Source organism: Myotis myotis, unplaced genomic scaffold, assembly GCF_014108235.1.
Source record: "Myotis myotis isolate mMyoMyo1 unplaced genomic scaffold, mMyoMyo1.p scaffold_m19_p_19, whole genome shotgun sequence".
NCBI classification, from domain to species: domain Eukaryota; kingdom Metazoa; phylum Chordata; class Mammalia; order Chiroptera; family Vespertilionidae; genus Myotis; species Myotis myotis.
The window spans coordinates 41,191,263-41,205,813 of NW_023416323.1; the positions used below are offsets into that span (position 1 = coordinate 41,191,263).

General features: G+C 59.6%; 1 protein-coding gene across 1 annotated transcript in view; it reads right to left on the bottom strand.

Moving 5' to 3' along the window:
- The window catches only part of NKD1 (NKD inhibitor of WNT signaling pathway 1), a 53,147-nt gene that overhangs the window by 16,477 nt on the left and 22,119 nt on the right, over positions 1-14,551 (bottom strand). The window contains exon 4 of the mRNA XM_036346884.1: positions 447-513. Within this exon, the coding sequence (XP_036202777.1) occupies positions 447-513 (67 nt within the window). The remainder of the gene's footprint in view (positions 1-446; positions 514-14,551) is intronic.

The following is a 14,551-nucleotide window of genomic DNA, read 5'->3' on the forward strand; positions in this document are numbered from 1 at the left end:
TGGAGGAAAGGAGGCGTGACAGCGGAGAGGCGGGAGGGGAGGAGGGAGAGAGTGCCCACACGCGTGTGCTCCAGGGAGTGGACAAGCGGAGAAGGGGGACCAGCACAGCTCCGGGAGGGAGCGCTCACTGCAGCCTGACACTGTGGGTGGGGCCCGTGAGGAGCCACTGCGCTCATTCCCTCCGGGGCAGCTGCGGTCAAAGAGCCCATCCGAGGCCCCACAGCGGCCACACGGCAGGGCCGGGACGGGGACCCATGTGGCCTGGCTCCACTCTGGGCCTGGACTGTGGGAGCCACACTTCCCTCTTGCTCCTCAGCCCTCCCCCCCAGAGTCCTGCCCTCCGCCTGGACCACAGGTTTCTGGAGGGTGTGCCGGGCATGTGGTAGACCAGACAGCCCCATCCCCTCCGCCCTGCCTGTTGGGAAGAAAGCAATGCAGACCAGTACCTTCCAGTCGAAAGTCTTCCTCCTCCTCCTCGCTGAGCGTTTCTCTGAAAACCTCGCCCACCAGCTCCTAGAGGAAGGGAAGGCAGGGAGATGAAGGACACCCCGGGGTCAGGTGGCACCTGGCATCGGGGGCGGAAGACATGGCACCATGAGCATGTGGCTGCCTGGTCGCAAGGAAGCTGGGGCCCTGCTCTGATTGTCCGATGGGAATGTGGGCCAATGAGGCAGGTCCCATCCCACCTGAAAAGCTGGTCATCGGCCTGGCCAGTGTGGCTCAGTGGTTGAGCGTCAACCTATGAACCAGGAGGTCACAATTCAATTCCCAGTCAGGGCACAGGCCCGGGTTGTGGGCTCCATCCCCAGTGGTGGCGGTGGGGGGCATGCAGGAGGCAGCCGGTCTATGATTCTCTCTCATCATTGATGTTTCTCTCTCTCTCTCCCTCTCCCTTCCTCTCTGACATCAATAAAAGTATATGTATTTTTAAAAAGTTGATGGTCACACTGCTATGCAGGTGTTAAGTTTTCTCAGCCTGCAGACACCACAAAACACAACACGGGACCACACTTCTCCCTCAGAAAGAGAGAGAGTTCCCCCCCACCTCAGCAAAAGGCAAAGAGAGGATCATAAAATGCCCCCATCTCCCCCAAAGGGGGAGAGCAAGCCTGCGTGGTGGCCTCAAGAAGAGATCTCAGACTGGCCCCTCCTCCCATAGCGGGTCCCGGGCGGCGGTCCCGGAGGTTTGTAGAGGGCGGTGTGCTCTGGGGGGGCTCCGACCGCCCTTCCCATAAATCAGACGCTTCAGCACATGTTGGACCTCCCTGCTCTGGTTTCCATACGCCTCCCTCATCTCCCCAACACACACACCAGCCGGTCACCAGCCGATCCCTGCACACGCCTTGCCTGGTCCCCTCCCGTGGGGTAAAGATGTCTGATAGCCCGCCCTGGCGGGTGTGCTCAATGGTTAGAACGTCAGCCCATGAACCGAAGGGTCTCGGGTTCAATTCCTGGTCAAGGGCACGTACCTGGGTTGCAGGTTCAAGCCCTAGCCCTGGTCAGGGCACATGTAGGAGGCAACCAATCGATGTGCCTCTCTCACATCAATGTGTTTTTTTTTCTCTCTCTAAAAATCAATGGGAAAGAATTTCCTCAGGTGAGGATTAACAAAAAACAACGATGCCTGGTAGCTCATCCCCGAGGGCAGAGGCTGGCAGCTCATCCCCAAGGGCAGAGGCTGGCAGCTCATCCTCGAGGGCAGAGCGGTTGCCTCAGCGGTCGTGAGGGGCTGTGGGGTTGGTGGGGATGGGGGGGAGCTTGGTCAGTCCTCAGGCCGGGTCATTTCTGGGATATCCACAGAGGTCCCACCTCTCTGCCCCCTGCCCCACAGGATGACTCCAGACGAAAGGCTAAGACGAGCTGTCAAACTGTCTTCTGTATTCATTGGTTTTCTGCCAAGAAGAGTTCTGGGATCAAAAAAGATTATTTTAAACGAAGTTAAACAACGTCCCTTCCTGCAGGACTTACTATGGCAACGGACCCCGTGAGTCACCGTATAACATGGTCCTCACGTGGCATCCCTCGAACCCCATCAGACCACGGAGTTTTATTTCTCAGAAACACACCGTGGGATCTGTGTTCCGAGGAACCCACTTTGAGAAACGCTCCTCTTTGTCGTGAGAGAAGAGTTCGGGGGAACCACACTGCCTTAGCTCTCCCAGGGCCCACAGTGACACGGCGGCAGCGCCCCTGCGACCACAAAATGACAAGCGATAAAAAGGGCCCACGCTCGGCAGCTGTCCCAGCTTCCCTTTTCGAGAAAAATGAAAAGGAACAGGAAAGCACCCTCTCCCAGAAAATTCAGGGGGAAGTTCTGCCTCTCAGATGCTCGACAGGAAAACCAGTGCTCCTCCCGATGAACAAAAACATTAACTAAACGTTTAAAACTGCTTTGTGGGGTCCATCCATCTTGTCCACTGGACTTAGCCGGGGGCCACTCTCCGTTTTCTGTTCTGTTGGGAGGATACACAGCTAGCGTTTTAGGGTCGGGCTTGGCCTTCTCTGTTCCCTTCCTTCAAACCCCCGGGGGCACTGCCTTCTCTTCCTTAGAGGTGGCTACAAGGTGGCCATTCAGACTCGGTGCCCCTGACCCAGCACCAGGCCCCCTCCCCCCTGGCTCAGGACGGCTTCCCTCCCCTCCCCCGCCAATGACCGAAACCCCGAACATCTCCTGGGCTGGTAGACTGGCTGTTTGTGTTCACAGAGCCGGAGCTGACAGGGGAGCTGGGAGATGTGACAGGAAAGGGACACACTCAGGTGGCATCATTAGGCAGCGGGGAGGCCCCGGCAGCCAATTAGGGCCGATCTTTCATGCCAGGGAGGCGATGGGCTGGCAGGCGGCACTTTCTCGCAGGAGCCGGGGACTGCCCTCAAGGGCACAGCGGACCCCTGCGAGCTGCGGTTCGTCTCCCGGAGCGCGGGTCTCTGTGCTGACCCGGCCACCACCACCCCGGCCGCTCCCGGCCCGGCCGACGGTGTCTGCGAGACAAAGGCCGCGGAGTCTGCGTGTCTACAGGCACTCGGAGTTGAAAGACTCCAGATGTCACCGCCAACAAAGCGTCTGTCCGGGGCCCGTAAGGATGCCTCGCGGGCGCGTCACGCACCCACAGCCTCCTCTGACGGCGGCTTCGGGCTCTCCGAGAAGAACTGTCTGCTGGGAGGACCTCCCTCTCTGATGAATGAAAGCAGAGTTCTGGCAAGTCCTGGGGCCGGCCTCTTCCGGCTAAACCCTGCTCAGCTCTGCAGGACGCTTCGAAAGCCCCTCAGCGCCACGGTCCGCTGACAGATACTCAACTATGGGGCCCGTTCATCTCAGCCACGGAGCCCGATGCCCAGGGCGGGGCAGCACCGTGTCCCGGTCCCCAGGCTCTGATCGCTAGGCCAGAGGCAACATGGGATAGCATCCGGCTCCATCACCTCCCTCGCACCTGGACCTGGAGCCACTGCCTTCTCGGAACCTCAGTCTGCCTACCCCTTAAATGGGCACAGTGAGAAACCACAGCAACACCAACACGACAGCTTGCCGGGGTCCAACCCCAGCAGGTCCAGGGGTCCCCAAAGGTGTAGACGGAGACGGCGAAGAAGGAAGGACACGGAGACAGTGTTCAGTTGATCAGCAGCCTAGCCAGGATCTCCAGCCAAGTTCTGGTCTGGATCTCCAGAGAGGTTCTGCTTAGGATCTCCAGCTAGGTTCTGTGTCCATGTTCTCTTGCTAGGTTCTCCAGCCAGGTTCTGTCCAGGTTCTCCAGCCAGGTTCAGTCACCAGGTTCTAGTTAGGTTCTCTTGCCAATTTCTGTAGTCAGGTTCAGTCCAGGATCTTTTGCCATGTTCTCTCCCTAGGTTCTGTCTCTAGGTTCTGAGGCCAGTTTCTGTCCAGGAACTTTTGCCATGTTCCCTCCAGCGAAGTTCTTCTGTCTCTAGAGAATGTTCTGTGTAGGTTCTGTGCCTAGGTTCTGTCTCTCTTGGTTCCGTATTCTAAGTTCTGTGTCTTGCTGTCTTGTTACAACTGTATTTATACCAGTTGATTCAATCCTATCAATCTCTATTACAAAGGTTAGGGCGTTTCTTATCTCCATTCCAGGGAGTAAAGATTATGTAGCTTAAGCATGATTGTTCGTAGTTAAAGTGATTAATTACCCACCTGGCACTTAGTTAAGAGGTTTTATTCCCTCTCTAACTTCAGGGGAAAATCCCTACCTGGGGAAACAACCTTTCTCAGAGACTTTGGTTAAAACACATAGTGCCAAGAAGGTGAGCAAAAATATTAAGAACAGTATGCCATATATGCCAGGTCCCTTGAAACAGCAAGCATGGACCGGCTCCCGGCAACAGCTGACACTTCCGGTGCATTCCTTACGTGCCGGACGCCGTGCCAGGCACCTTATATAAAGAGTGAGTCCTTTAAGCAACACAACGGCCCCGCTCTTTCCATCCCTCGAGGAATAAATGCCCATAAAAACGATTTGCAAATTGCAAAGCAACAGGTATGATTGTTATTAGGTTTCTTGCCTACAAAGAAAATGCCCTCAACCCCCAGGGGCCATGTGAGACGGGAAAATAATGCCAAGACAGCCACTCACATCCCTTACCAAGTACTTATGGTCCCCCCAGCAGAGCCTCCATAGAAAGGGGGTCCCACTAGCCCGTGTTTAAATGAGGAGGAGGCTCCTAGAGCCCAGGTGCCTGGCGCTGCAGCACCAGCCGATGAGGGGCAGGGCCCCGATTCCAGTCAGCTCCTTCGATGCCCGCCTGAGCTTGGACCGTGGCATCAGGGCTCCTGTGGGCACAGGGGCAGAGGTGGCCCAGGGACTTGGCACTGGCCAGGGACCAAGGATCACGCTTAAGGAAGTACAAGACAACCAGCCTGGCCAGCAGCTCTTGTGGGTCAGTGGCCCAGCAGGCCCAGCTGTGGTCTCAAAGGTGCCCACAGCCCTGACCCACGAAGTGTGGGACTTGGCAGAGCCCCGGGCGGGGGCCCTGCAGGCAAGGTCCCGGGCCCGGTCCTCGGGGCCACCACGCAGGAGGCACTCGGGCCCCTAGACAGCCAGGAGCTCCACTAGGAGCCCCGGTGCAGGGGTGCAGGGGTGCGGGGCACGGAGTTGGCGAGACCGCAGTTCAGATCCCAGCTCTGCCTCACACAAGCGGGGTCAACCAGGGAAGGAACTTCATCCCCAGTGTGTGCACAGGGCGGGGGGCCCTCACGCTGTCTCGGGGTGCGTGTGAGGATCAAGTAAACCACTGGATAGCAAGTGCTTAGCATTCTGCCTGAGACCACGCCTGGAGCCCAAGGGATCAGTGGCTAGTATTCCTTCTACTCTTTTTTTTTTTTTTAATCCTCACCCGAGGATATTTTCCCATTGATTTTTTTAGAGCAGCGGCTCTCAACCTGTGTTCGTGACCCCTTTGGGGGTCGAACGACCCTTTCACAGGGGTCACCTAAGACCATCGGAAAACACATATATAATTGCATATTGTTTTTGTGATTAATCCCTATGCTTTAATTACGTTCAATTTGTAACCATGAAAATACATCCTGCATATCAGATATTTACGTGACAATTCATAACAGGAGCAACATTACAGTGATGAAGTAGCAACGAAAAGAATTTTATGGTTGGGGGTCACCACAACATGAGGAACTGTATTAAAGGGTCGCAGCATTAGGAAGGCTGAGAACCACTGTTTTAGAGAGAGTGGAGGGGAGGGAGAGAGACACAGAGAGAGAAGCATCGATGTAAGAGAGGCCCACGGATTGGCTGCCTCCCACACTCGCCCCATCGGAGGCCAGGGATTGAGCCTGCAACCGAAATACATGCCCTTGAACAGGAATCAAACCCGAGACCCTTCAGTCCACGGGCCGACACTCTAACCACTGAATCAAACTGGCCAGGGCATTACTTCTACTCTCGCTGCCAGATGGCCACAGATCACTCCTGGGGGAGATGGGAAGGCTCCCACAGACATCTAGGCACACGCCCCCAGCCTGGCACGCCCTTCCTCCTGCTCTGCATCCAGTCTTCACCGCAATCCTTTGAGTGGTACCGTTCCTGCCCCCACTTCACAGATGAGAAAACTGAGGCACAGACATGAACGACTTGCCCAAGGTCACTCAGCTCGTGTCAGAGCCAGGACTGAAGGCAGGTGGTGTGGTTCCAGCGCCCATGCCCTTCACCCCCGCCCTGTGAGAAGCCCTCCCCTGCCCATCCCCCCACCGCTCCTGCCAGGCCCGCTCTCCTCTGGCCTCCAGCACGGAGCCTCAGCCTCTGCTCCAAGTTCTCATCAGACCCTCCGGGATCCCCAGACCCCCGAGCCCCTCCCCAGACTCTCTGCCCGCCACCCCTTCCCCCCACCTCCCAGCCTGATGCTGGGCTGCTTCCTGCCCAGTGGCTGGGCTTGGTGGCCTCTCCGGCCACAGGGCCCAAACCTGCCTCCCTCCCGAATCCCAGCACTGCCCTCCTCTGCCCCACACGGGGCCCCAGGAAGAGGCCAGCTCCTCGGGCGCTGGGTGTGCAGCCAGCTCCAGCCGGAGCCCAGAAGCGCAGGCTCGATGCCTTATAAGGCCTCGGGGGACGGGAACCACATCAAAGCGGGGCCTTGGGGAGCGGGCTGGAGTTCAGCTGGGCTTTTTCCTCTTTGTCTCCGGACTGACTTCGTACTCCTGAGCGGAATCTCTCCCCCCGCCGCCCCCCGCCGCCTGCCCCCAGTGCTTTGTCAACCTTCCTGTGCGCTAAGAGCTAACAGATGTTGGTGCCCCGGGTTTCAAAAAAAACTCCTGGTACCCACAGAACCCGGGACGGCTCAGAGGTCCCAGGAATGCGCAGGGCTGGGCCCGGCCAGCGGGAGGCGGAGGCCGGAGGCAGGGCCTGGCCACCCTGAAACCCTTCCCTCCAAGCAGTCTGCCCTGGAGCCGCCCCAGGACATTCCTGGCGAGCTCTCCCCTCCCGGCTGGGCAGCCGGCTGCTGCGTCCTGGGGAGCCCACGCCTCGGCGGCTGCCTCGCTGAGCTGCTCCCCGCACCCTGGGGTCGAGCCCCACTTGTTCTCTGGACTCCAGGGTCTGCCTGTCAGGAGGGTGGACCTGGGTGGGTGGTGGGAAGGCAGAGCTTGGCAGGAAGGCTTCCGCCCTGGGGCCACAGGCAGCCCGGCCAGCAAAGTCTACTTCCTGGGCATCCCCCCAAGCAGTCGTCATCCACACACCTCCCCCCAACTCCCCCAGAACCGGGTCCCATCTGGGCTGCCACAGTTGTCTGTACATCGGTTCTCTCTCTCTCTCTCTCTCCCCTCCCCTCTCTAAAATCTACTCTTGCCATAAGCAATAAGATCAGGGAAATCATAGGTGTGTGAGGTCCTAGGGGTTTTTTTTTTTAAATAACGCATACCCTGACCAGCATGGCCGGGGCATCGGCCTGTGCACTCAAGGGTCCCAGGTTTGATTCCTGGTCAAGGACACGTATCTGGGTTTCAGGTTCAATCCCCAGCCCAGGTCGGGGTGCGTGCAGGAGGCAACCAATGGATGTGTCTCTCTCACATCGATGTTTCTCTCTCCTCCTCCTCCTCCTCCTCCTCCTTCCTCCCCTCCACTCTCTAAAAAACAATCAGCGGAAACATCCTTGGGTGAGAATTACAGACACACACCCTGTCCACCATTCCCCCACGCCAGTGTCCTGTGGAATGGGGGTCATGCTTTGGGAACCAGACACTTTAAAGAGTCCTGCACAGCCCTAGCCAGTTTGGCTCAGTGGATAGAGCGTTGGTCTGTGGACTGAAGGGTCCCAGGTTCGATTCCGGCCAAGGGCACATGCCTGGGTTGTGGGCTGGGTCCCTGGTGGGGGGCGTGAAGGAGGCAGCCGATCAATGACTCTCATCATTGATGTTTCTCTCTCTCTCTCTCCCTCTCCCTTCCTCTTTGAAGTCAATAAAAATATATTAAAAAAAAAAAAAAGTCCAGCAGGGAGGTGCCCTCCCCCCACCCCTACCCCGAGCCACCGGGCTGGTTCCAACAGGAGGGAAGGGGTGGGGGAGGGGGGACACCAAGGGGGACAGCACCTGGTGACGATGGGGCAATGGCGCTCGCGGCCCAGCGGACGCTCCCCGCACCCGACCGCAGGCCCTCCTGGGAGGCTCCGGTTCTGGAATGTGATTGCTGGGCCTGGAGAAAACTGGCTAATGCCAAAGGGAAACGGCCAGGTTGGGCATTACCCAGAATCCTGCAGCCTTTGGGGTTTCTGAGCTGGGATGACCCAACGCCAGGCGGACTGTGCAGGACCGGGGGCCCAGGGGCTTGGCGTCACTGGGGTTGCCCTCCCGGTGCTCGGAGGAGCTGCTCTGGTGGAAAGCAGGGTCCGATGGGCTTGTGGCAGTGACTGAGTCATGAACACAAACCACCCAGAGACAAGAACAACCTGCATTTCTTCAGCGAGGGCCTGGCCCACGCCCAGGGCTCTGCTCAGCCGGGAGGTCGTGGCTGACCCCTCCGACGACCCTGGGAGCGGGTGCTCCACCCCGAGGAAACCGAGGCCTCGAGAAGGGAGGTGACTGGCTCTCGGGTCTGATGTTCAGCCCTGGCTCCTGCCGCAGCCCCGACCCACCCAGCACCCACCCCGCCCGGCCACTGCCCGCCACACAGCCAGCCGCCACCCGCGGACCTCCACCGCCGCCTCCCGCTCCACTGCCGCGCTGACACCGGGAGAGGCCGCAGGGCTGTGACAGGCTCTGATCTCCGAGCAGCTGGCACTGCCCCTGCCAGCGCTCCTGGCCCGGGCACAGGCCTGGCGCTGCTGCCAGGGTCCAGCGCGTGTGCCCTGCTGAGCAGAGTGGCCATGAGCCAGGCTGCTAGGACAGACAGCACTGTCATCCGCCCCCAAAGGACAGGGTCCCCACAGACAGGGCCACCTGCGGGGGGAGGGTGTGCACCTCTGCTGGGCGCAGGGCCGGGCATCCTGCGCCTCCTTACTGCACAGGGGATGGGGTCCTCTCCTCTCCACGCCCCAGGAGCCCTGACTTTCAGGAGAGGACGCAGAACAACGCCTGGGCCGGACGCTGCGCGCCTCCTGCTGGGCGCGCACACAGCACACATCACACACAGGTACACACATGATACACACTCTCGCACTCACACACACAAACTCACACACACTCTCCGTCACGCACACCTCACGCGACACACACCTGCCACACGCCTGCAGTCAGGAATAACAGCAGAGCGCTGGAGAAGACACCGAGCGAAGGGAAAGCAGCCGTCGGCGGGACGGACGCATCCTGGCGGTGAGCTTGGCAACTGGCCAGTAAAACAGGCGATCTTCTGATCCCAGCTGGGCAGGAAGGGGGAGGCAACGGCTCCTCTGTCCCCGGCCCCACCCCCCACTCCCACAGCCACGCCACACACGGACCAAGATGAGACCACGGCCTCTCCCCGCTCCCGGCTGTCTGTGCACACGTGGGAAGCTGGGGGCTGGCAAGACCCCTCTCTGTGGCCATGCGATGCAGGCAGGCCTTGATCTCAGAAACAGCATGAGGCCAGCCGAGCATGTCCAATGGGCTGTCCCTAGGTGCAGGGAGGGGGGCAGCTCTCCCCACCCCACCCCACGGCAGCGCACCAAGTCCAACTGTTCCCACTCTCAGGCAAGCAAAGATCTAAAACCAGATTTTATTATTATTTTTTAATCCTCGCCCGAGGGTATTTTCCCATTGATTTTTAGAGAGAGTGGAAGAGGGAGGGAAAGAGAGAGAGAAACATCGATGTGAGAGAAACACATCGATTGGTTGCCTCCTGCACGCACCCTGACCAGGGCCCAGGCTGAAGAGGAGCCTGCAACCGAGATACAGGCCCTTGACCGGCATCGAACCCGGGACCCTTCAGTCCTCAGGTGGACACTCCATCCACTGAGCCAAACCGGCAAGGGATAAAAACACACTTTTAAAAAGGGACTCTGTCACCACCGAGTGGTCCCCTGGGAAGTCACGGAGGTCATGGTACGACCTTGACCTTCCTTGGAGAGCCACCTGCCTGAAGCGCGCCAGACCTCACAAATAAACACGCAGGACACGCGGTCACATTTGCATCTTAGACTCAGTCATGTCTAGTATACATACGTCCCATGCAGTATTGGGGATATGAAAACTGTTACTTACCTGAAGTTCCAATATAACTGGGTGCCCTATATTTTATCTGAGAACCCCGCCCCTCGGCACTTTCATCCATGAGGTGTGGACAGGGTTGATCTCTCCCCCTAACCACAGGGTGGATGCATGTCCCAGGCCTGACCCCTGGGGACTGTACACATCCCTGGCCACGAGGCTGGGCACGAGGCCCAGGCCGGGCCGGAGAGATGCAACTCAAGACAACTGCTCTCTTCTGCTGACATGAACGAGATGAGATCTGGCACTGAGGGGAACATCTTACCTCCTTACCTCTTTGTCTAAAAAAAAAAAAAAGCCAACACAGAAAAAGCAGATCCAAAAGGGGAAGCGATAGAAAATGGGTCCTGACCACACTGTCCGAGCACCTGGATCCAACCATACCTGACGCTCGTATTCCCCTGGGCCTTTCAAGGAAATGAACCTCTCCCTCGCCCCCTTTGCTTGAGCCATGAGCTTCTTTTCTGTTACGAACAGAACCGCTGAAGGAGTCCTGCCCAACGCCGCCTCCTCTCACCCACCCACCCCGGGCACCACGCTGGGCACAGAGTCCGTGTCCGGAGAACAGTTAAGTTGCATCTACCCATAATTTTACACTGCACTGTGGACGGCAGCGAGGGACTATGGCAAAGGCTGGGCTGTGAGGTCAGACAGGCTCCATTCCCACCCCAGCTCCGCCCCACCCTCCCCTCATTCCAGGGTCCTACACAACGAACTTGAGTCTCTGTGAGCCTCAGTGTCCATGTGGGTAAAACGAAGGCGCTAGCCCCTGGGTCTGGGTGTCCATATAATTTTACTGCCCAAACTGGGACCCTTGGGAGAGTGAAAGGGGACGCTATAACCAGGCGTGGCTCAGTGGTGAGGGTCGATCTCAGAATCAGGAGGTCACGGTTCAATTCCCGGTTGGGGCACATGCCTGGGTTGCAGGCTCGATCCCCAGTGTGGGATATGTAGGAGGCAGCCCATCAATGATTCTCTCTCATCATGTTTCTCTCTCTCTCTCTCTCCCTTCCTCTCTGAAATCAATAAAAATATATATTTTAAAAATAACCAGGCCAGGACAACAGGAGTGATTGAGACTGTCACAGGTCAATGGGCCCCCGGTAGCCCTGCCTACAACTCTCCCAACCCCACCTTCCCCACGGTCAACTCCTTCCATCCTGTCTCCCCTCCCCTCCCCATCCCTGCCCTCTGTCCAAGACGCTCCCCATTCTCTCCTATCTACTTCCTCATTCCTACTCCAGCCTCAGCTGTGATGTCCCCCCTGAGCCCCCAGACTCAGTATGGCCCCCCGACCGCCTGTGATGGCCACGGTCACCTGAGCGCTTTGCATCATTGTCACTTGTGGATTGCCAGTCTCCCCGACGTGGGTGGGAAACTCACCGAGAACAGGGGCCAGACAGCCTCCCTCATCACGGAAGGCCCTGAGGGGCTGCCGCAGTGTCTAACACAGACGCAGCCAAACCCAAACCACCCCCCCTTCCCTCCTCCCGCAGGTCCTGTGTTCTCTCTGTGGATGAAAACACCCGGGGTGAACTGTCCAGCAGGGGCCTGATCGGAGTGGGGACGGTGGGCAGGGGGCTGAGTCGGGTAGGACCGCCCCTGGGAGACCAGGACATGCTGATAATGTTCTCCGAGCTGCTGACTCCGGGGACAGCAACCCCGCGAGGCCCCGCCCAGCTCGGCGGCTGTGCGCTGGCCCTTGATGGCTTCCACTGATCTGGGGCCAACACGACTGGCCCTGGGCCGGTCCTCCCTTCCAGAATCCAGCCCTGGCTCCGGCTCAAAACACAGGCCCGGCGACCTCACCAGCTCTGCCCACGGCCGCGGCCAAGTCACTGCCCAGAATGCAGACTGGACAGGTGCAGAGGCCTCTCCAACCCGAGGCCCCGGCCGGGATGTGCCACACGCAGACCAGGCTGCTGCACCCCTGGGCAGACAGCGGCCCCTCAGGTCCCTGGGCCCCGTCCCACGCACAGGACCAGGGCCAGCCTCCCGGAACGCCGGCCTCAGGAGCGGAAGTGCTGTGGGGAGCAGGGAGGTCATCTGTGGATCTGAATGTGTCCCCCAACCAGACTGGATCAGCCCTGCACCTGGCTCTCGGGCCCCCGCGCCCAGCCCCAGGGCGCTGCCGTGACCACACAGAGATGCGCAGCTCCAACTCAGGAACTGCAAAGCTACACCTGCGTGGAGTGAAGGGCGGAAACACAGCTGCATGAAGCACCCAGGAAGGACCCCACGGCCTTAACCGCACAGTAGGTTGAGTGCTAACAGCCCTGAGCACACAGTGGGGCCACAGAGAGCCAGCAGCATCGCCGAGGGGCATGGGGCCCAGCGTCTGCCCCTGGCTGCCTGGGGTTTGGGTCTTGGCTCTATCACCGACCAGCTGTGTGATGCTGGGCAAGGTGTTCCCCTCCGCCCTGCCTCAGTTTCCTCCTCTGCAGCACAGGGCAACAATATCCACCTCATGGAGCTAGCAGGATGGTGACCTAGGTGACATCTGCACCGCACTCAGGACAGGGCCTGGCTCGTCGGAAGCGCTCTAGAAATGTGTGCGTGATAAATGAAAACAAAGGTTCGCGCAAAGTACATGGAGATTAACAGAAAAGGAGGCAGACACCCCCTCCCCCAAAGGGGATGACCACTCGTGAACGCCTTCAGCGTGTGCCGGTCTGGCATGCAGGAGGCATGAACGTGTGGGCGTTCCTGCTTCTCCCCTGGGGTGCCTGCCCGGCCTGCCCGAGGGGCGCCGTGCTCTGGAGCCTGACCGTGAGCGGCGATCGCAGCTCCGCGCGTGAACTGACCCCTGGCGTGAGGACAGCGACAGCCCCCCCAGAGCCAGGCACACAGCGGGCACCGCATCCGGTAAACACAGGCACAGTGGACAAAGGCGCCCTCGCCACACAGAGGAGCGGAGAGCCTCCTGGGCATGTGCGTTAAGCAGCCAAAGACACGAGGAAACCTGAACGTCACGGCTCGGCTCGTCTGGGGCCAGGGGTAAACGGCCGCCGTTACTGCTGCTCTGGCTGCCCTTGTTTTTACTGCTCGTACAGGTTCTCGTTGGAGAGAAGAGACAGAAATCGAGGCAGATGATTTCCCGATGCAGCCCTGGGGGAGGAGAGGAGGGAGGCTGAGGCACAGAGAAAGGGATGAGGGATGGGCGCCTGCAGTGGGGGGGAGGGGGGTGTAGGGAGGAGGGGAGGCCTGGCCTGAGCAGGCGCTTGGCGGCTGGTCTTGGAGGCAGAAGGCCTCTGGAGAGCCAGCCCGGCCTCAGAAGTCAGGCCAGCCTGCAGTTCCCGGCATCCCGGCCCCAAGTCCCCACTCGGCCGGCTGCCCAGGGTGCTCAGGCCCTTCCAGGGCCCGGGATGTGCGTCCAACGCAGCTTCATCTCAGACTCGGGCCCAGAATTCCTTGGCCGCGGGGACCACGTCTCCAAGAGGCTGATAGAGCGCAGCTGCTGGGCGCCTTCTCCCACTCTCCCGCCCCGGGCCCCGGCCAGCCTCGGCCGGCTCCCGAGCAGAGGAGCCTGAAACTGCCGGCGTCCCAGCCCCGGTCCCAGGCGCCGATTCGGTACAAATGCCGGTGAGGGCCTTGGCCCCTTGGCGTCCGAATGGTGGCAGGCACCACGTGGTCCAAATCTGAATCGAATGACAGGTCTGCCCACCCTGGAACGAAATCTCCGGAAAGGCCACGTTTTGAAGGATAAGGAACAACGACGATGAAAAGAAAATGAACCCTCTCTGTTCCCCAGAGCAGCACCTCCTGAAGGTCGCAGCATGCCTGACCCTTCAGGGGAGAAGGGAAGAGGCCCCCCAGTCTGGAAGGCGTGAGGCCGCCACGCTCTTTGCAAAGACGTGGGTCTGGAAACGGCCACCTGTACGATCTGGCCTCCCTCGGGCCCGGGAGGGAGCAGGGCTCCCCCAGCACAGAGAAGAGCCTCATCTTGGCGGGAGCTCCAGGCACAGGCCCGAGGGGCTGCTGCAGGGAGAGCAGCGCTGGGAGGGCCCGTAATCGTTTAACGGAAATCACATTCAGGCCTAATTAGCAGACAGCCCCACACTGGCGATCTGAGGCCCATCGGCGCTCGCGGACTAATTAGCCGAGACATCCTCGGGCGGGCGATGCACGCTGGCCTCCTCAGAAGCATCCCAGGGAGCCCCGCAGATCAAGGCTGGCATCTGGTCCAGACGCGGCCTCACTCTGGCCGGGCAAAGAGGCAGAAGCATTGCTGGGCAGGAAACGCACCTTCCCGCCCGCTCAGCTCAGGGCGACCGAGCTGGCAACCTCGCTCTGCACGCACGATCCCACCCCCGCCCCCCAGACCCCCTCCTGGAGCCCTGGAGGCTCACAGCCACTGAGGGGTGTTGCACAATAGACCAACAGCATCCCGGATCAGAAAAGCAAGCCACCGGCTCT